Source organism: Phasianus colchicus, chromosome 1 (genome assembly GCF_987193195.1).
Source record: "Phasianus colchicus chromosome 1, bPhaCol1.hap1.1, whole genome shotgun sequence".
In the NCBI taxonomy this organism is placed as follows: domain Eukaryota; kingdom Metazoa; phylum Chordata; class Aves; order Galliformes; family Phasianidae; genus Phasianus; species Phasianus colchicus.
The window spans coordinates 25739508-25760402 of NC_143436.1; the positions used below are offsets into that span (position 1 = coordinate 25739508).

Consider the following 20895-nt stretch of genomic DNA (forward strand, 5'->3'; position numbering starts at 1 on the left):
CAAAAACAGCTCCAGCTTTTTGTTCCTAGACATATTTGTTTCATGGAATTCCTTGGACAATTTCAGAAACTCAGCACTGATGAAATAGGCAGAATTTTAGCTGTTTCCAAATATAGTTGGATCATTGTCTAATAGGGGAGTAACAACATCTACTCTTGTTGAAAGAAGACAGCTGAATTGACAGAAGCCCGTAACAGCTGAATCAGAGTCTACACATAATGAAATAAAGAGATAAAATGCTGCACAAGCCAGAAGATGAAAAGTCAGGACCTGACAAAATCTGAACAAACCTTGAGGGTGCTTGTCTAAACATACAGGAGCTAATATGCTTTTTTTCAGTTGTCATTTTCAATTATGGAGCTATTTATAGTCCTACAACAAACCATGCCTACGCTGGAGGATTTCTGTCAGTGAGATAAAACTGATCTATAAAATAAGTATCCTGCAAAGCAATGTTTTTTCTATTGTTGTCCAGCAGCATATTCAGTTGAGCACTGGGACTGTATGCAGTCTTTCTTGTGTCCTGATGGCTGCCTGCAGCTTGAGGTGGTACCCCAGCCTCTGGGATGGGAAGCAGTTTGCAGGCTCCACCCAGCTGGGCTCATGTTGTGTGAGTCTGGTAGTACGTAAGAAGTGCAAGGTAAGTCTTCAGCTGATTTGTCAGACCATTTAAACCTAGCTGTCTCTGGCTGTGCCCAGGGTCATTTCCCTTCAAGGTGAGTAACACTTCAGAAATTTGCACATCCTAATGACACCTTAGTGCCCTGATTACTGCTGTATCTACTAGTGGATAACACTGCACTGCTCATATTTGCTCTCCTGTGTGATTCACTTCTGGCTCAGAATGTACTGGAAAAATGAAAAACAGGTAGAAACTGGAGAAAGGCATGGAGAGTCATCCTTGTTTTAAACCTCCCCATAGTCTCCATCTGTCACTGCCAGAAGGAATTGTACTTGCTGTATATGGCTCCTCCTTATTCTCTGATTATAAAAGACTCTGTGGGTCTCCTCCAACCCACCATTCTCTCTTCAGGATATATCTGTTCCTTTTGATTATTCTTTTTTTTTTTTTTTTTTTTTTTTTTTTTTTTTTTTTTTTTTTTTTTTTTTTTCCATTTTATTTCTCTTAGCACCAGCTATTTAGTTTCTGCATCCCTTTTTTTACTTTGGGTTTTCTGCAAGTAGGATTTCTGGCAATGTCTACATCTGGCAAGCTACATCTGTTGCCCTGTTTGCTGGAGATGGGCAGGCTGCATGTTTTGATGAGTAATAGCCACAGATGAACGCCTGCATTCTGGTAGTTGCCAAAAAGTTATACAACTACAGATCCTGTGGTCTCTTAAGTTTTTTCTGAGCTGATCCTCTGGTGTAAAGAATGTTGTAGTGTTTTAAGCTTTTAAAATCTTTTACTTTTTCTCTCAGTGCATAGTCCACTCCAGTGCACCAGTTGCTACCATTGGGCTATTAACTACCATTAAGTACACCATCCTGCTATTGAAAAAACTCATGACAGAATACCTTAGGTTGGTATCTGTCATTTGAACATTAAAATCTGGTTATTAGATTTTTAGGCCAAACTGTGTTAGTCTGTTTTGTTGAACTTCTGTTTATGAGGCAATGGTGTGACTGGCATTATGCAATAACCCCACAGAAAAGAACTGTCAAGTTAGGTCTATATACAGCTCAACAAGAGCTATAATTCCCCCATTTCCACACATTAAATGCTTATGCTAATAAGCTTTTATTGAGAAATATCCTGTTTCCACTGGACTCAGAAGACTTGAAATGTTTCTGAAAAGCTATTAGAGTCTATCTGAATGATCTGCCCCAAACTATTGAATGATCAGAGTAAAAAAAAAAGAAAGATAAGCATCTAATTGTATTAGATACATTTCTATTTATTAGATCTTAAAATTTTCTACATGTAAACTTCGCTACTGGGATTTGACATGTGGGCAAACTGAGGAACAAGAAAGTAAAGGAATTTGTCATCGTTAAGTATTTAAGTACACCTCGGTTCCCTATTCAGTGCTGTATGTTCTTGCCTTAATGCCTACTTCTTTAACAGCATAAAATATTTGCCTGGGAGGAAAACCATAATCTTCTGCTGGGAAGAATCTTTCTAATCCAGATTTTGAAACACAAATCAAGAATGTTTTGCATGTTATTTCTTGACAAATAAATGACATTGCTTTTTGCTTCTTTTATTAAGATATATTGTTTTTTTTCTTCCTCATAACATGGGATTTGTGCACATGACTTTCAAGGATAAAGAAGTCAGACAGGAGCTACCATTAAACATTGTTTTATTGTATTATTTAATGTACATGCAGAATTAAAAAAGTGTCAGTTATATCTGTAAGCATATAACAACAATGTAACTGTCTTGGATCAGCAATGTATTGGATTAGGGACTAATAAATCTAAGTGAACAGACATCTTTCAGGATATACAGTTTATACGGCAAATCAAGAAAGTTTTCTTCAGAATGATCTTCCTCATAAAAAGATAAAATATGTCTTGTTTAAAATCTTACTTGGTTTCAATACTGAAAAAAAAAAAATCTATAATTGTACACTCTCCATTATGTACATAGAAAAACATAAAACTATATCCATACCAGTGTCTGTTTTAAATGCAAACAATAGTAGTTAATAGCTTTGTAACTTTTTGTGCACATTTTCCCCTCTTCCCTCCCTCTCTCCCTCCCTCCCACCCTCATTAAAAAAATGCAGCATTTCCTAAAGTTTTCAATGCTTTGGCAGAAATGCAACTGCAGGCACTCCCGTGTTAGGTAAAGCAATATGTGAAATATCAGCGCTAGATAAGAAAGCTGCAGGTGTACCAGACATCTCCGTGCTCAATCCCAAGGGCCAACACCTGCTCTCTTGGAGGTCAAGGACTGGTTTGCAGTAGATGCCAACCGGAGCAGGCTCAGGCCCCAGGCTGGTTACAATAAAGCTGATCAGCCTCACATCTCTTTTTACAAAAGCTTCACACAAACCACATGAGGATACGGGCCATATCTCTCAACACAGTACTATCACGAGGGCAAAAAGCTTCTGCATGTCACAGCATCAGAATGTACGGCAAGGGCTTTGCCTTGTAGGCCTTGCACCTTGCTGCATAGGCTAGCTTGACACAACACCCTCCATTTAAGACTTTCTGATGTTGCAGCACAGCTAAAACCAGACTAACCCACAACGTGAAGTTTCTAAACCATCTCTCCTGATGGATTAGTTTAGACTCAGCAAAGCGTCTTCTGAAAATAGTGTGTGCTAGTGGCATGCTGACTTCTGCTGATAGGAAAGTTTCTAAAGCTCATAGGAAAGTTTCTCTCAGAGGCAGCCCTTCCTTGGCATTTTGTGGCTTGTGTTTGGCACACCTTCATGTTTCTTGTAACTCAGGGTTATCTCTGGCATACTTTTATATTGAATACTCCGGAAAAAAAATGAAGCCTACAAGATAAGCACCTAAATGCTAACTAAAGGATGTGTCGTAAGTCACAGTCAGGAAAACATTTCCAAAATGACCAGTTTTAGTTTACAACTTCAGTTTTGTTCTACAATTTAGTGAAGGCTGAGAAACAACTGGCTGCAAACTTCCAAGAAAGAATGAGATACAAAGGCACTAGAAGCCTTTTTATGGATGTGCAAAGCTTTCACATGTCAATGTCTCCAACCTGATAAAGTGTTAGTTTTTCAGGACATGCATTAATTAAGTAAATTGTTTACTTAACCAATGTATTCATAGTACACCATACCTGACCATGACTGCAAATTGCTGTAGTCAACTGACTATACAATGGAAAAAGAACATTCTGCTAAAACCTGCCAGCTTGTCATGTTTATTCTGCTGCAGCAGCTCTACACTCTTTGGCCACAGTAAAATGAATGGCATTACAGTGTTGGAAAGCATTTTTGTCATTCTTTGGTAACTCTGTGGATTTATCTTACAAGGAATGAACAGTGAGATAAAAAGGCATCCAGCAACATTTCAGTCTCTGAATTGAACAGCCAGCAAAATGATATGCAGCTGTCATAGAGGAATAGCCATTTAAGGTTAGTTTGAAATGCAGACTGAAAAGAGAGGAAAAAAACCAACACAATAGGCAAGAAGTCCAGTAAGAATACATTGTAAAAAAGGAAATTGAGCAAGTGATTTTTTGTTTTGGGCCAGTATATCCACCAGTTGCTGTATGTTGCTTTGGGAAATGTGAAACTGGCACCAAAACACCCCAAACAACACAAAACTCCCACCCTCTCTCCAGGCTGATGGTGCTTTTTGAAATGTCCCTCAAATCTCTTTCCGTACTGTGGCTCGGATGCTGCTGAACACCTTGCCCATAGCCTCAAAGAGTGGGTCGCAGAATGTGTGGATGCAGATAGAATAGACACGGCTAATGCACTGGATCTCAATCAGGTAGCTCCTGATACATGGCACCACTGCCCAGATGTGCAGGAATGACAAGATAGCAAAGTAGATGCCCCAGATGAGTGCCATGGGAATGCCAAAGATTGCTGACAGTAAGCGATAAAACCAGTATTTTGTTACAGTGAAAGTGGTAAAACTGGCCTTCCAAATCCCATCGAAGCTGTGTGTTCCTTCTGGCTCAGCAATCACATCTTCAAAATCAATCTGCAGCAAAGAACACAAACATCAGATCAGTCAGACATCCTCATCGACGTGTGGAGTCCAGGAAGCCCCTGCCTCAAAAGCAATGATCACCTGCAACAAGCACTGAAGCTCCTTACATCCCAACGTGAGTGAACCCATTCTAAAATATCATCTAAGCCATGAGTAAGTCTTGTCTTTTTTTTCCCACTGATTATAAGTAAGCCTTAACAACTAGCTCAAAACTAGACATCTAACTTTTAGACAGAGAAGAACCATCCAATAAACTGAATATTTTGTCCTCCTCTCCTGCAGCCTTAAGGGTGAGGAACATCCCTTAAGTCTCCTAAAGAGATGAGCAAGGTGATAGAATCATTATGTTTTCTTTGTCTAACTTAACCATCTCACATCTTTCTAAATGGAACAAATGCAGTCACTGCTTTGACATTTAACACATCAATAAAGCGTGTTTTATTTGTCTGAATTTTTCCACCTTCCCTTATATAGTATTGCTGAATTTTGACAGTGAACAAGTGTTGAGGACATCTAAATATACTTTGAAATAGGCAGAGATAGCTGTTGATTGGCTGAAAAACAAAGTGCTGGATTTAGATCTGCCTAAGATGGAACTGGTCTTTATTGTAAAAGAGTGAGGGAGTCTGCAATTTTATCAAACGTAAAAAGGCTCTTCACATTAGAGCCATTTTGTTCTAACCTGCTCTGTTTATGTGATAACACTGCTAGTGAAAGACACAGTCAGGATAACATATTAATATTTAGAAGGAAAACACTCTTCCACATATTTAATAGGTTTGAATACTATTCATAAACCATTCATAAAGTCAGCTAAGGAAGCAGTACATTCCAGCATGCATATTTTACCACTCTCTGTTGAAATATTGAGCTTTTCAGGAAGCCTAATTGTCATAACATTTCTATTAGAAAATTAACAGAATTACAATGATAGTTCAGCTCCATGTCACACAAACATGTTTGATATAACCCACAATACAGGATATTTAATTCAGGCAGCACAACAAATTGCATAGGTGCTGCAAACAACAGGAAAAAGAACACCATCAAATTATACCTCTCTAAGAAACAAAATGATTGTTTAACTTAGATGAAAGAAAAAAAGAAAATACATTCCTGGGACTGAATCCCAGTGTCCAATGATACTGCTGCCATAAGTTTAGATTTACAGAAGCAGATTAAGTATGATATGGACCAGAAGTCTCAGAAACTCAGGCAACAGTACCTTAGCATGTTGGAAGGACGTGAATATAAATATACTCAGTGTATCACCTATGCTGTAGGAAAAGGCTCAAAATAAGTTAAATTAAAATATAGTCTGAAGTTGAAAAAAAAAAAAAAACTCCTCCCTTTCTCTCATTGAGTGTTCAATTGAGTTCAATTGAGTTCTTCAACTAGGAGTTGTTGGAGAGGGTCCAGAGGAGTGCTACAAAGATGATCGGGGGCTGGAGTACCTCCCCTACAAAGACAGGCTGAGAGAGCTGGGCTTGTTCAGCCTGGAGAAAAGAAGACTGCAGGGTGACCTCATTGCAACCTTCCAATACCAAAAGGGAGCCTACAAACAGGAGGGAAGTCAACTCTTTGAAAGGGTAGATGATGGCAGGACAAGGAGAAATGGTTTTAAGTTGAAGGAGGGAAGTTAGGTTGGATATCAAGGGAAAGTTCTTTACCAAGAGTGGTGAGATGCTGGAACAACTGCCCAGAGAGGTTGTGGATGCTCTGTTCCTGGAGGTATTCAAGGCCAGGTTGGATGGGACCTTGGGCAGCCTGGTCTAGTATTAAATGTGGAGGTTGGTGACCCTGCTTGCGGCAGGGGAGTTGGAGCTTGATGATCCTTGAGGTCCCTTCCAATCCATGACATTTCTGAATCAGATGTGATATCAGACATCTTGAATGCCTAATGTCACGTAGGTTTAACTCACTGTATTACTGGGCCTCAATGTCACTATGTCTGCTCTGGCCAGTGCATCTCTCCAGGCATCAGATAAAGTAAACTATAAACCTTCTGTTCTTTATCTGCTGCTTTATCTTAATGAGGCCTTAGTGATTTGAAAGTGACACATGATTCTTCTGGATGGGAATTCATCATCAACATCACACTTAAACTTAGCATTCAGATTGAAATACAGAAATCAAGAGTAGGCTGAGTACACTGGCTGAGTACCCAAAAAACACACCACAGCTCCGTGCACTTCTCTGTAAAGGCATACAGAGTTTAAAGTCTATCTGGAATTTCTGAAACTGAAAACAGTAATCTTAAAATAATAGCTACAAAAAGAGAAATTGAAACAGAGATGAAACGACAATTCTCTCCTGCATTCATTCTACACAAACAAAATAGTCTGCACTTCCATAGGTCACATATGTGACTTTTTGGTACAGATCTTGGAAAATACTTCCATGGAAACTGGTGTAGAAAAAAGCATATGTAACACCACATCCACTGCTGAATGAAGATGGGAAATTTGAAATTATTTGGGTTTTGGAATTTCAGTGCGGGCAACACTGAAGTTCTGGTAGAAATGACTCTGATTCTGGGAAGAGCTTTACAGACAGTATGTTCTATATTTTCATTGTGGCCTGATTAGATATAGAAGTTCACATCTGGGGACTGAATAACTGATACAATATTAGCTTTATGAAGTACATTGGCCATAAAATACTTATATGAATTGGTCATTAGAAGTTAGCTGCCATTCATAGCAAGAAACCTTCCAGGATGTACTGTGGTTTCGTGTATTAAATGAAACAATCAGACGTCCTTGTATCAGTTACTGGAATTTAGGGTTGCATTACAACAAAAATTTGAAGAAAAGGTTGTAGATATGTATATAGAGAAGTTGATATTATCTCCTGATGGTATCCAATTGTCTTAGATCAGTTCTCAAGAACAAAAAAGTTTGCACAAACTGCATGTTATTCATTGAAATCAATCTTATTCAACTGAGTGCATGTGCTGAAAACATATGCTTGATTTTATTTGCTTTTTGAAATATGCCAGCAAGCATGTTTACAGTATCTGTTTCTGCAGCTATTCAAAAGCATTGTAGTCCATATCATACAGTTGCTCATTTTCAAGGCAAATGGGTGCTCTTGGCTTATTATCACCATTAGCCTTAAAACTAGATAACAATATGCAGATGATGACAAAAAAGGAAGATGGCTTCAGCAATAGAAAGTAGACTCTCCGAAAATGATACTACGTGAAGACTTCATTTTTTCTCATAGGTTTCACAAAACCCTCATATTCCAAAACTTCTGGTAATTTATTGTGTGCATCCCGCCAGCTGATGCTGTGATAAGTGGCAGAGACAGTTTGTGCACATAGCTATCAAACAGCAGTTCAGTGCATCAAGGGCTATTCAGGGTTCTGCCTAAAGTCTTTTTTATTTAGCTCAGTTACGACAGATCTATCCTGCATATTTTCAGCTAGCTGATAAGGGAAATGTTAAATTACCAGGAAAGCAGCTTTGCACAGAGCTTTCTTATGGTTATGTGTTCAGCTAAGTGGGACCTATTTTTATCTGCAAAGCATATTTTTGACATGTAGAAAGAAACCATAAGTTAATGTAAATCTCCTAGAACATTGCAAATGAATAGTAAGACTGCCTGTAATTTGATTCCTTTTAAATAATTAATTACAGTGAATACTGAGAAATGGAAGCTGGAAAACTCAACAGTTTTCAGATCACGTAGTAAATTTTCTATGATGGTGATTCTCAAAAGCAGATGGTTTTAGTCTGCTATGTACCTCAGGATGTTCAGAGAGTTAATCCTGGGGAGCCAACAAAAGAATCAGATCACAACACATTTCCAGATGGACTGCACTGTCCTCATTCCAGGAGTTGATGCTAATATTAGAACATTCATGATATATCCTTGGCCAGGGTTTCTGAACTCAAGTCAGACACAGTTGTCCTAAAAGTACTTGGGAATCAATCTGTCTGTGAAACAGTAATAACAGTGCATTCATGTCACCAGCAGTCATCGAGTGGAGCACATTCTCAGAGTAATTTTAACAGTGCTATGGACATTCCTACCAATGCATATAGATGGTGCTATAAGAGCTATACCCAGTGTGTCACTACTGCACATTTTCCATTTTGTTATTCCTCGAGTTTCATGTTCCCCAGAGCTCCACTTTGAACAAGGGAGATACCAAACTGAACTGAAGAGTGAAAAGACAGAAAGACAGTCTGGCAGCTCTAAAAAACTCTCAGATAAACACAGAGTTGAAGTGAACTTGTTGTCTGTCTACAGCCCACAATAATTTTATGAAATTACATATATGTCAAGAGTCTAGCTACAATGGAGATGCAGTATTGCCCAAAATTAGGCTTACTCTGAACAGCACAGAGCCTAAATCAAGGCAGGCAGTGAGTTGAGGTAAGCTCGATTCTTCCGCATCTCAGCTGCTAACAGATCACATATGAATTCCTGGCTGGGAATGGTTCCAATTGTTTCACCATTCAGGCAGTATAGATAACTCCTGCACTGCAGGAGCTCAGACATCACCCAGATTCTTCCTGCATTGAGCCACTGTCATGAAAGATCCTGTTTTTATCTCACAGAGATCCGTCCTCTGCAAGCAACATAAAAAATAAGTGGATACATGCGCTTTGTCTTGCTAAGGGTTATAATCCATTCAGTTACACCATCCTCAGCCTTTTCTATCATTCTCCTCTGTATTCCAGTCCAGCAGCACTCAGCAATGCTGAGTGTCATCAGGCTGATAATGAGAGTCCAAATGAACTAAGTAAAGTAAAAATAGGAGTGACAGGAGAAAGAGAGGTGGCCAGAAATGGGATTCTAGGGAAGAAAGACACTTTGCAGTTCTCCACTGATTTCTGGAAATGGACCTAACTGGCTCACAAGGACAAGATACGCTCATTTAGGGTATTTTCACAACTCCGCTTTTATCAAAGCATCAAGTACATGTAAACCTGTGACAGGTTCTGTTTCATTTACATAAAGACATACTTAGGTTAGCCATAGGTCCTGCTCTGAAGATTACATACTCAGTTTGTTCCTTTGGAGCTGTCAGGGTGTGCTGTGAAATAACTGTGAGTTATTTGCTAGGCTAATGAAAATACAGGCACGTTCACTTGTGACAAGGACAGAAGCAAAGGAAATTTGTTGCAACCCTTTATAGAACGCTAATAATTCACAACAGCTGCCCGCTTCACCCAGGGCTATTAAACGCTATTAACTTCTGTTCCGTGCCTACAATACACTTCCTGACTTCAGCTATTCTTTGTTTCCTACTATTCAGCTTGGTAAAGCCAGTTTTTACATTGCTTGAAGCTTTTGTCTGATTCTGCTGTGAGAATTATTGTAGCTTCTTTTGCTCTACGTGTGTTTATTAAACTTCTGTCAGGAAATTAAAGAATCTCCTTTGATTCTTAAAGAGACTTCTTTACAACAAAGGGAAATTGTATGGAAAATTTTGTTTTCAAAGCCTGTTTAAAGCAAATACCTATTAATTAAAGAAACTTAACATTGTGAATTTATTGTTTTTCTAAGAAACGCAACCAACCAACCAAAAAAACCAACAAACAACCAATCAACAAAAATCCCAACAGCTGAGTCAAGATTATATGCCTTATACAGGAAAATAGTTATTATGTATGAAAATAGCTGACCTTGTCATGTTGGTCCCTGTGAATCAAATCTGGCAGGCTCTAAAGGTATGTCAAACTCCATCCTCTAATGTGCTACATAAAGATTATGCTTCTCCTCAAAATCTGTGCTTTGAGGTATCAATTCCATTGAAAATTTACTGTGCTGAGTCTATCAGAAATATATATAGGCCAGAAATATATTAAGGCCATCAGCATTTTATGGAGGCTTTGGCCTAAGCCACATTTCTGTGTGTGTAACTACAGTGACTCAAACTGCTGTTTGCAGTGTCTGTGTGCTGCAGCTGTGCTCCTACCAAACAGCCTGCAGAGACAGGCACCGCTGGGGAGGAACTCAACCAGGAGTTCAGCATGTCAGTGTTTCTGAGTGCTATCGATACCTTTTGGAGTCAGTGAAAAGACACCAGGGTCCTTATTGCATCTCTTCTGATTAATCCCTGATATCTCCAATTGGGTGAACCACTTAAATGTATACACAACCTGAAAAATGGCAACTGTCTCGCTGATGTCAATATGTTTAAATGTGCCAGACAAAGGCTACAGCCAAGCCAGACTGAAAGTTGGGTCTTTGATGAATAATTTACATACGTGTATCACTTGTTTATACTTTAAAAAAGTTCACCCTTTCAGCAGCATCCATCTGGCAAACATTTACCTGCGTTGTGTAAAGAAGCTGGTACCTTGTGCCTGAAAACATACAGCTTGATAACATTTTACTAGGTGCTGTCAGATGTGTCATAAAAAATACCTTAGATTGCGGTAGGGTGACTGAACAACATGAGCACCCAGCTGTATCCAGAAATGAGCCAGGTTCCATCTAACCATCATTAGGTGTTCAAACTGACCAATGAGATTTCATTATATTTCCTTTCTCCTCGTGTCTACTTCCCATCACAGTGCAAGAACTGAGTGTTCTGCCTGTGGATCTCTTGATGGAGAGAGTGCAATTTTCCTGGCTACTATGAAGAATGCTGAAAAAGCAAAGCATGTTTTTTATCAAACAAGGACACCCATATTGGAAAACAGAATTGAAGGACTACACTGTTCTGGCTAGAAAAGAAAACCATGTCCTGTCAGGAATGACCACTACTGCACAAGTAACAAATATTCAGATGGACTGTGAGCAATTTAATATAATGCCATGACTTAGAAAAGAGTCATGACTGCAAGATCACAATTTCACAACTGAAAATCAATCAAAACAGACAAAATTCAGTAATAATTACCAAGAGAACGAGCTCTGACCATGCTGAATCACTGATTACACACCAGGAAAGTCCTTGTGATGGACTCTGTCTTAGCAGATGGGCTCATCTAAATCTGTGGAAGTATTCATGGGAAAAAAAGTTGCTGTGGCAGTGGGTCAGCACTGAGACAAGGAGGCATCCTCCAGAGACCTCACTTGCCTGTGCTTCTTAGTATAGTCCAGCAGAAGGAAAGAATAGTAGCTTTAAGGAGACATCTGCATTCTGCTGAAACACAGTTAAGCTTCCTGTGCAGGTGGGGATATCGCATCAGTCAGTTCCGTGGAAAATAGCTTGGTGCTGTCAGTGAGCAGTCAGAAAACAAAGTGGCTGTTTTCATCCCTGGAAACTAAGCTGCTGGGAGGTGGTTGCAATTTTCCCCAAATGGAACTCTTTAAAAGCTTTCTTCATTTTATTATTTGTTTCATGTTCCACAGTCTCACCTCATTTGATGCTTTTACTTTAGTAAAGAACTCTGATATGTCTCTGTGTATGTGCATGTTCGTATGTTTCTCCATGTCTGTATGTTTAAGGATGCACACACATCAATATGAACAGCGAGGTGGAATTTGGATGATACTAAAAACAATGAGAGCTCTTTTATTGATTCTTCTGGGATCTGGAATTAACCAGGATGCAGAAACATTCATAAAAGTACAGTATTCTCTAAACAAATTTTTAGATGATTATGTTGCTCTGTGTTGGTAGTTTCACGGACCTGATATTAAGTTAATATACTGCCTTAAGATTTTTTAGAGCATGCTCTAGCTTCAGTCCTTCTATGGACACTAATGGAAAATGGAACTACAGTGACCTCGGACTTCTTCTTAGCACATGGAGAGAGAGAGGCACCTTCATTAGGGTGCTTAGATCTAGAACTGATTTTTTTTCTTTCTCTCATTTTTAAGTAAGTTAATGAGAGAAGACTCTTAACTATGTATACTACCCACATATGCATTCCTGTTAATTGCTGCAATTATTTTAGCACATCTGTGTGACCTGTTCACTTCCCTCATTTCTGTCTGGATTGCATACTGCTGACAGTGAGCATGCAGTGTGCCCAGCTAACTCTCTGTTACTGTCAAACAGATTGGCCTCTGCATTTCTTCTGTTAGAACGTTCTCCTCATACTGGAAGATCTTAAGTTACTGACCCTTAAATATGAAGCAGCTATTTCTTTATTATTTCATAAAGATCAAGATTTCGCTGGTCTACAGTTAGAGTCTTGTCATAAACTACACTGGAAAAGAGATAAATGAAATCGGATTTCCTAAAATGATAGGAGGCTTTGAGACTGGAGTCTACAGAAGATATTAACTTGATCTTGAGGGAAACGTGAATATGTTTTTATAATATTTGTTTGAGTTCTGAGGTGTTTTAGAGCTTACAGAAGAAGTGTTGCAACCCTTCTATGAGGTTCCCCTGGCTTCTTCGAAACTCTGAGTTACATTCAGCAGAGCAGGATTTTGGACAGGGAATGCGATGCTTTCACTTTAGCTGCAGTAGTATCATCTTCTCACTTCTTATTTGAGAAGCTGAATTTAACAGTTCCCATTTATTTGAAGTGGAAGTACATGCATGGCTCAGATAAGTAGAATACAGACATGCCTCCCTGAACAGCTCCACTAGCATCTATAGCATTATTATGATTATCACGAATAAAACAGGGTGTGAACTTCATTTGCTGATGTATTCACTAGAGTGGGCATAGTGGTAATGAGACTGTCCTTCTAAATACTAAACCAATGACATAATTTTGACACAAATAATACTGCATAAAATTATGTTAGTTTTGAAATGATTAAAAAGCATTTTCATAAGAAATGTCCTAGAAAAAAAAAAAAAAGATACTTACATAGTTAACCCTGGCCCTCCAAGCAATCGAATAAATTTAATGGCATAACTCATCTTCAAAATAAGAAATCAAATTTCTTTAGTTCTAGATGGTTTTTTTTATTATTAAAGAACATCTAGAAAAGGCAAATGACAGTTCTAGATCAAACAGCTCAAAAAAGTCAGTTGCTGATGTAGATTTCATCCCACTGCCTATTTATTACAAAGATATTTGAGGACAGTGGGAAACAGAAACCTTAGTTTAGAGCTATATTTCTCTTCTGCTTTCCAAACATCTCAGGTTCTATTGATTCATTCATACACGTCTATTTATGTTTTTTTCTCTCTGTTGCTTAAAATACACCAAAGATCAAATTCTCACTGGGGATCTCATGGCAAAGCCACTTTATCACATATACTTTCCCTGCTCCCACTGGAAAATTTTAGATTTGAAAACTTTTCTCAGTATTAGACATCCTTACTTTCTGCCAATGGAGATGGTATTTCTATCCATATATTGGGTTAAAAATTCAAATTCTTCTTAAATTTTCTAACATATAATCTGAATTATGTTGCACTTAACAGAAAGAAAACGTATTTGTCTTCTCTGAATACAAGGTAGTGTGCAATAAATTCTAACAAAAGGAACACCCATGCTGAATAGCTGGCTCTTTCCTCATTGTCATCAAGTGAACGTTTTCCTATGGAGTAATGAGTCATGTTCATCATGTTAAGAAGGCAATGCATACGGCTTTAATAATACTATAATCTTAAAGACAAACACTTTTGTTTGGGATTTGTGACTTGATTAGAATGAATTCATAATATTAAGGATATACAAAGTTTCCATGTGTAACAATCTGGAAACTTCTAATTCCTGTGCAAGTAATCTGTTTCAGAATTCTCAGCCCTCACTCAGTTCCCCCACAAACTTGAGCTTTAATCTCTGAATCCTACACTAGCCTTGGAGGAAATAGTTGGAACAGAATTGTATCATTCAGATAGCAAAACACTGGAATAGTGCTGCATTTTAAAATCTGAAACAAACAGTTGGCCATTAGTGTGGTGCAAAGTTTAAGAATAATCTCCTTTGAATGCAGTTGTGACATGCTGAAACTGCACTTATCACCAAATGGAGAGAGACACACACTCTGGGAGAACCACTCATCCTATCCTGTGGTTAAGCCAGAACAGTGTGACACCAATCTTCCTCCGAGAGCACTCACCTATCTGAAGGGCAGAAGCTCTGTTCTCCCATGCTGTCACAGCAGTGACAGCCCTCAGTGCCTTAGCCTTCCTACCTCAGCAAAAACACTGGGACAGCACCACTTTCCTTCCAGTAGGGTCCCAGGCCTGGAGGTGTGAAGTGCAGCCTGGTTGGCTCTCTGACTGCTGTGCTCAGCACAACAGCGTGTGACCACATCTGTGAAGGATTTAGTAAATAAAATTGCAAATCGTTCTTTTTTTTAAAAAAAATTATTTTATTTTTAATTTATTGGAAAGTTGTAGAAGTTGTAAATTGCTTTAAGCGTGGCTCAGGATGGCTGAGCAGCACTGTGCTCGCTAATGCCTACATCGTGGTGTTGTGGTAGTTGTCAAGAGCTGACTAAAAATTCCAGACTCAGCCTTGCAGTGAGCAAAGCTGCCCTTAACTGCATTGGCTTTAAGTAAGAAGGCAGGAACACAACTGTTTAAAACTTGGTACAAAAGTTCCACATTGCTACATCTGTAGCCAAGTACAGGATTTTTTTTTTTTTTCCCAAAGAAAAGGTCGCTTACACAACAGCAGCAGATAGACACTGTTTGTTAGAAACAAAATAATAATTATGTTCTGGATGGTACAGCAGTACCCTAGCACAGCACTGCAGGAAAGAACTGTAATCAGATGAGACCACATGCTGGATCCTTACTAGTCCAGAGTTTGCTGGTCCATTGCTATCCTGAGCAAGGAGCGAGGAAGCACTGAGAAGCACAAGCCAGCCTCTCCAAGGGCTGCAGGAAAGCAGCCTCCTATGTTTCCTCCTAACAAACTCTGCAGATTTGGTCACAGACACTTTGAAAAACTTTGAACTGCAAAGAGTTGGAAGGCTGTAAGTTCAGCCACAATCTGGAAAACACAAATTGGAAAACAGGAAGAGCAAAGACTGTGCAAGACCTGAAAGAGAACTTCAGGCACCTTCATGTGAGGCTTAGGTCAATGGGGGAAGGGATGATAAATGAGAGAAAAAAACCATAAGCTGTGGAATACAAGTCTAGAGTGGAATCTGCAATATGAAATAGATATAACTTTGAGGCAAATAGCTGTATAATCATCAAAATTCCTCTCAGAGAGTTCCCAAATGCACAGACGCTACTTCTCCCTTGCTAAATTCCTGTTTTGCTTTCTATATGACAGACAACTCTAGGAGCTGATGCCTTGAGGAATGGGACCATGCTGCACATCGTTGGCATCCCAAGGTGACGCAGGAGGGCAGCCATATGAGGAAGAAACTCCTTCCTTTCCGCTCCCTGCTGAAGGATTTAGAACAGGAAGGAAACTCTGGTGGTTTTACTAGATTGTGCTTCCTCCTGCATGGAGCTGCCAACAACTTTGATTGTGGACCTCAGCTTTCACACCACAAGGGTCAGTAAAGCCTAGTTTGCACCCCTTTCTGAATACAGAGTCAGTTGCTTTCCCCACCTTTCTAGAAATCTGGCATAGCATTTAGTGTCCACTTGGTATTATTTATTTAATAAAAATTTAATTTTTATTAAAGGGTCTGGATCGGGTCTCTCCCTCTTGCCTGGATTGTTCTCCTGCTGCTGCCTGCCCCATTTATCTACTGTGGACAAAGCTGCAGATGCTCTGTGTTGCACTCCAAGGGAACGTGCATTGCTTCTTACAAGCAAGTGTTATTTTTAAAATGTGCTATGGGAAGTATTTGAATGCAGCCAACACTGAGGCCTTTTAGAGAGCTGCTTACAGAGCAGATTCCTCGTTCTCTGTCTAATCATTTCTGTTTCATGGTTGACTGATTTGTCCCTAGTTTCCATGCTATTGTGTCTCATAGTCAAGTGGCAAGAAATGCATTAAATTCTGGTTACAAAGCAGAAGGTTCTGAATCTAGAAAAAGGCAACGGCCCTAACACAAAATTGAGTTCAATCTGGGGCATGCTTCAGGCCTTAAAAAAAAAAAACCCTGAACAATTTTTTCTGTCTGCCAGTATCCAAGACTCCTGTTACTCAGGTACATTTTTTACACTCTCTAGGTAACATAATGGAAGAGATCATAGACTGTTGCTTGAGGCAGGAACTGAATCTTTGTCTTCTCTTCAGTCAGAGTCTGCCCCCTAGGAACTGGATCTAGACTTTGCAGCTACTTCTAAGCTGAACCTGAAAGCAGTATCCAAACAAACTCAAAGTGTAGCAAAATTCCTTTCTGTATTGGTAGGGTTGGGTCTAGCTACAAAATGCTTAAACAAATCAAAGTGATTCTTATTCATCTTTGTGACAAGATGGGAAAATGTTGCTTTGAGATGTCCACTTTAAAAAAATTTTAAAAAGCTGCTGTTGTTATAATGCAAAATGAAAACTTTGTGGTCGACATTCATTTTGGTACATCACCGTGTCTTGATGTGCTTCTGTGCACTACCAGGAGCTCATGGATACAAGACATGGTACCGCTATTCTGGCTGCTTGCTGGTTCTCAATGAACACATTTGACAGTCTGCAGTTATCTTGGAGGAACATACTAAAAAGCTTGATTTTTCCATTCCTATAATTTTTATTCTTTAAATGTGTTTTGGATTATTGAACCTACTAAGCTAACTTTCTTAATCATTGCCCCTGGAAGAGGCAGAGAAAGCAGGACAGGCTCTGCATGCCACTTCTTTCATGTCCATTAGGAGTTTTTTCCACAAGCAGCCTGCCTCTTGTCCCAGCAGGATCTTTCTCTCCCAGGCTAAGTCTGGACACTCGAATTCCGGCTTGCCTGGGGGCTGTGACTCATCCTTGGAAGGTCTGGTTGCTTTGGGGACTCCTTCTGTTGATGTACGCAATGAGCCATGAGGAGGCCTTGTTCTCCAGCTCCTACATTCCTGCTACCCAGCTGCTCCTCCATGGGTAGCAGATAAAAGAATTGTTTCCCTGCTTCCTAACATCAAGCACTTTAATGGAAGTTTTGTACCACTAGGCAGTGGTACAGATGATATTTTTTCCCCTAAACAAATGGAAATTTCATCCCTTTTCTTTCTAGATCTTGGTCAATGGCTTTCTAACAAAAGAGACAGCCCATATTCCTATTCTTGATCCAGCAACGTGGCCAGTCATACTTAGCACCTTCAAGCAGTTTAGAAGTCAGTGGAATTTGAGGTTACTCAAGACCTCTCTGCATTGTCCGCACATGGCACAAATCATGCTCCTGACATACGTTTGGGAACTGGATTCCAACTTTTTTACCCTCTGGAAACAATACAACATTTATCTTTTTTTAAGAACAAGTCTTCCCGCTCTACAGCCCCAGTGCTCAGGGAACCCATGCTGGGCGCTAAGCACCCCAGTGGCTTTCTCATCCACTGCGACTGACTGGGCAGCCCTTGGCTTTGCTGGGTCCTGGCAAGCCCAGGTGCCAGTGTCCCTGGTTTTCACACAAACAGCATAAAATTTTCCCATTAAGAGAAAACTCAGCCCCATGATTTTTCCGACCAAAGTGAGTCCAAGCAAAAATCTCCGTCACTCCAGATTTGTCAGAACTGTCCAACTGAGCTAAAAAACAGAAGAAAAACTCTAGAAAGAGGCACCGTCTGGTTTTGCCTAACTTCCTTTTCTTATTTCCCGAGAGAGGGAAAAGCAGCACGAAAATGAACATAAACCGAACCAAGCAAACGAAGCCAAACCACCTCTGCAGCCGCTGGGCCGAGGGAGACCCGTCCCGTGGCTCAGCCGGGCTGGAGCCGCCCGCTCGGGGTCCGCAGCAGCGGGCACACGGCTCGGGGCGGCGCAGCTCGGAGCCTCCCCTCGCTTCAGTGCGAAAAGAAATTGCGAGCTGCTCCCTCCCTCCCGCAGCAGGTGGAGGGAAGCGGTCCTCCCGTCCCGGCCCCTCACCTTCACCACGTCGTCGTTGAGGTGCTTTGGGTCGCGGTTGACCAGGTCGATCTCCTTGGTGTGCACGTCGCGCACCGCCTTCTCGCTCAGCTCGTCTGCCATCATCTTGTTGTTGGGCTTGTAGATGTTGCCCTGCTCCCTGACGGGCGCCGCGTACAGAAAGCCCTGCGGGAGGGAAGCGGCCGGAGGGCAGAGCCGGCGGGGAGGGAGGGAAGGAGGGAAAGAGGGAAGGAGGGAAGGAGGGAGGGCGGGCTGGGGGCGGCCCCGGTCCCGCGAGGAGCGCGGCGCGGAGCGGCGTGCGGCAGCCCGGGCTATTTAACGGCGGCGCGGGCGCTCACCACCCCCCGCGCCCGGCGCTACGCCCGCTTCCACGGCCGCCGCCAGGCGTCCCCGCCGCGCCCCGCACGCCCCCCACGCGCCGCCCGGGCCGGGCGCGGAGCGCTGCCACCCTCCGTCCGCACAGCCCGCCCGGAGAGGCGGCTCTGCCTCCGCGCACTTCGCCGAAGACGGTGCGGAGGGACCCCCGCGCTGCGCCCCGTGCGTCCCGCCTTCGGTTTGCCGCCCTCACCGCGTGGCCTCGCCCCGCAGCCCCGGCTCAGCTCGAAGCGGACGAGCCGCCCGCGACCGCCTGCCCGCCCTCGTCCCGTCCTGTCACATCCCGTCCCGTCCCGTTCCCCGCAGTCCCGCTCCTTGTCCCGTCCCGTCCCGCCGCGGAGCGCCGGTCGGGCGCCGGCAGCAGCCCGGCTGTGGCCCCCCAAGCAGCCCTACCTCCGAATCCACGTATTTGGTGCCGGACATGCTGCCCCGGCGCTGCCGCAGGTTGCTCTGCTCTATAACTCGGAGGAGCGGAGGAGGCAGGAGGATCCCGCTCGGCGGAGCGGCCAGCCAGGGGGAGGGAGGCGGCTGGCGGCCGGCCAGGGGCTGCTCCCCGCCTCGGGCCGGGGCTGATGACAAGCGGCGGAGCGGCCCGGCATCGCGCAGCGCGCCCGGGAGCGGCCCGCGATGGGAGGGGAAAGCGGCCCGGCCCCGGAGACGGGCGGGCGGGCGGGCGGCCCCGGCTGCCTGGGCAGCGGCGGCGATAGCGACAGCAGCCACAGCGACAACGACCGGGGCCGTCCCCGGGCAGCGGGTCCTCGCCGCTGGGCTGCGGGGGCCGGCGGTGCCCGCATGTGGCAGAGCCCCGGGGGAAGGGGGACGGGAAGGGATGAGGAGATGGAAAACTTGAGCAGCGCTGCGGGAGAGAGGCGTTGTAGAGCCCCCCCCGCTCTGACAATGGTCCACACACTGTCCCGGGTGCAACTGTGGAAACTTGGACATCCTCGGGTTGAAGAAAAAGAGATTTTCTCAACCGGTTCATTTCAAAACTATGCAAATATTTAACAGTCCCGCACGCTAACTGTACTGTATTTTTCCTGGGAGGAGACTGACCCGCGTCTGCCGTGCGTGTTATCTGCTGGGACGTCACTTTGAGAGGTGCGGTGGGACGCCGGTGTTTAGCCGCACTCTCTTCTCACGGCCTCTCATAAGCCCAGGGGCGCACATAAGGGGAAAAGCTGTAGGGATTCATTGCTGGGTCCAGCGTGATCCGAGGCACAGCTGCAATGGCACTACATCTACAAACTCCAAGTTACATTCAGCCCTTCTTTAACATTTATTTTATTTTTAATTTTTGCCGCCATTATTTTTCTCCTAGTAAATCAGAGCATGGCATGAGATCTACTACATTAACTAGGAATTATACTACATTAACAAGGAAGTTTTATGCCATTAAGCATAGAATTGCAGCAAAAGGGATAGAACAGCCTTAATGCTGTGTATTCAGCTTTAGCAGTTCAGCAGAGAAGCGCCCTCAAACAGGCCATGGGATGCGATGGCAAAGGCTCTGTAAGAGTAAATAAATGCACCTGTTGGGGATGCAGTCTGCGTAGTTCTGATATGGCCAACAGGGAACAGTGAAATTTAAGTGTTTCTATTGCTCGTAAACGTTAGAACTGTGGATGGATGTTTTCCAGCTTTCCAACTTAGTAGTTCCTTTCAGAAGGAATTTTTTTTTTAATTCACATGATAACTTAAGCCATCTTTAAAATGTCCTACCACTTGAGTATGTGCATTAAAGCAAATGTATGGATTTAAAGACAGTTTCTGGAATTTTTTAATACATCTGAAAAAAAAACAAAAAACAAACAAAAAAAAAAAACAAAAAACCCCAACCAACAATAACTAAAAAAACGCCTTCTTTCCCCCATTACAGTTACAATTTTTGTATCTAAGAAAGTTTCATACCTGGTCAGTGTCCTGCACATACATCAGAATATCATAGAAGGCCTTGGGCTTCAAGGGACCTTAAAGCACACCCAGTCCAATCCCCTGCCATGGGCAGGGCTGCCATCTCCCAGCTCAGGCTGCCCAGGGCTCCATCCAATTGGGCCTTGAGAACCTCAGGGATGGA

At 42.2% G+C, this 20895-nt stretch overlaps 1 protein-coding gene across 1 annotated transcript; it reads right to left on the reverse strand.

Moving 5' to 3' along the window:
• Window positions 1-1053: 1053 nt before the first annotated feature.
• On the reverse strand, window positions 1054-19375 carry CAV1 (caveolin 1). Its single transcript, XM_031615474.2, has 3 exons — window positions 19215-19375; window positions 18447-18611; window positions 1054-4638 (listed from the first exon to the last, which is right to left on the reverse strand). Exons 1-3 carry the CDS (start codon window positions 19242-19244, stop codon window positions 4297-4299), a joined length of 537 nt encoding a protein of 178 aa, XP_031471334.1. The 5' UTR covers window positions 19245-19375; the 3' UTR covers window positions 1054-4296.
• Between the last annotated feature and the right edge of the window lie 1520 nt (window positions 19376-20895).

Bases quoted from the DNA above. Each gene is read 5' to 3' on its own strand.
- CAV1 (XM_031615474.2), bottom strand. From the start codon at position 19,244: ATGTCCGGCACCAAATACGTGGATTCGGAG. The intron at 18,612-19,214 runs GTAGGGCTGCTT...TCCCTCCCGCAG, and splicing joins CCAAATACGTGGATTCGGAG to GGCTTTCTGTACGCGGCGCC. The intron at 4,639-18,446 runs GTGAGGGGCCGG...TCTTTGCTGCAG, and splicing joins TCAACGACGACGTGGTGAAG to ATTGATTTTGAAGATGTGAT.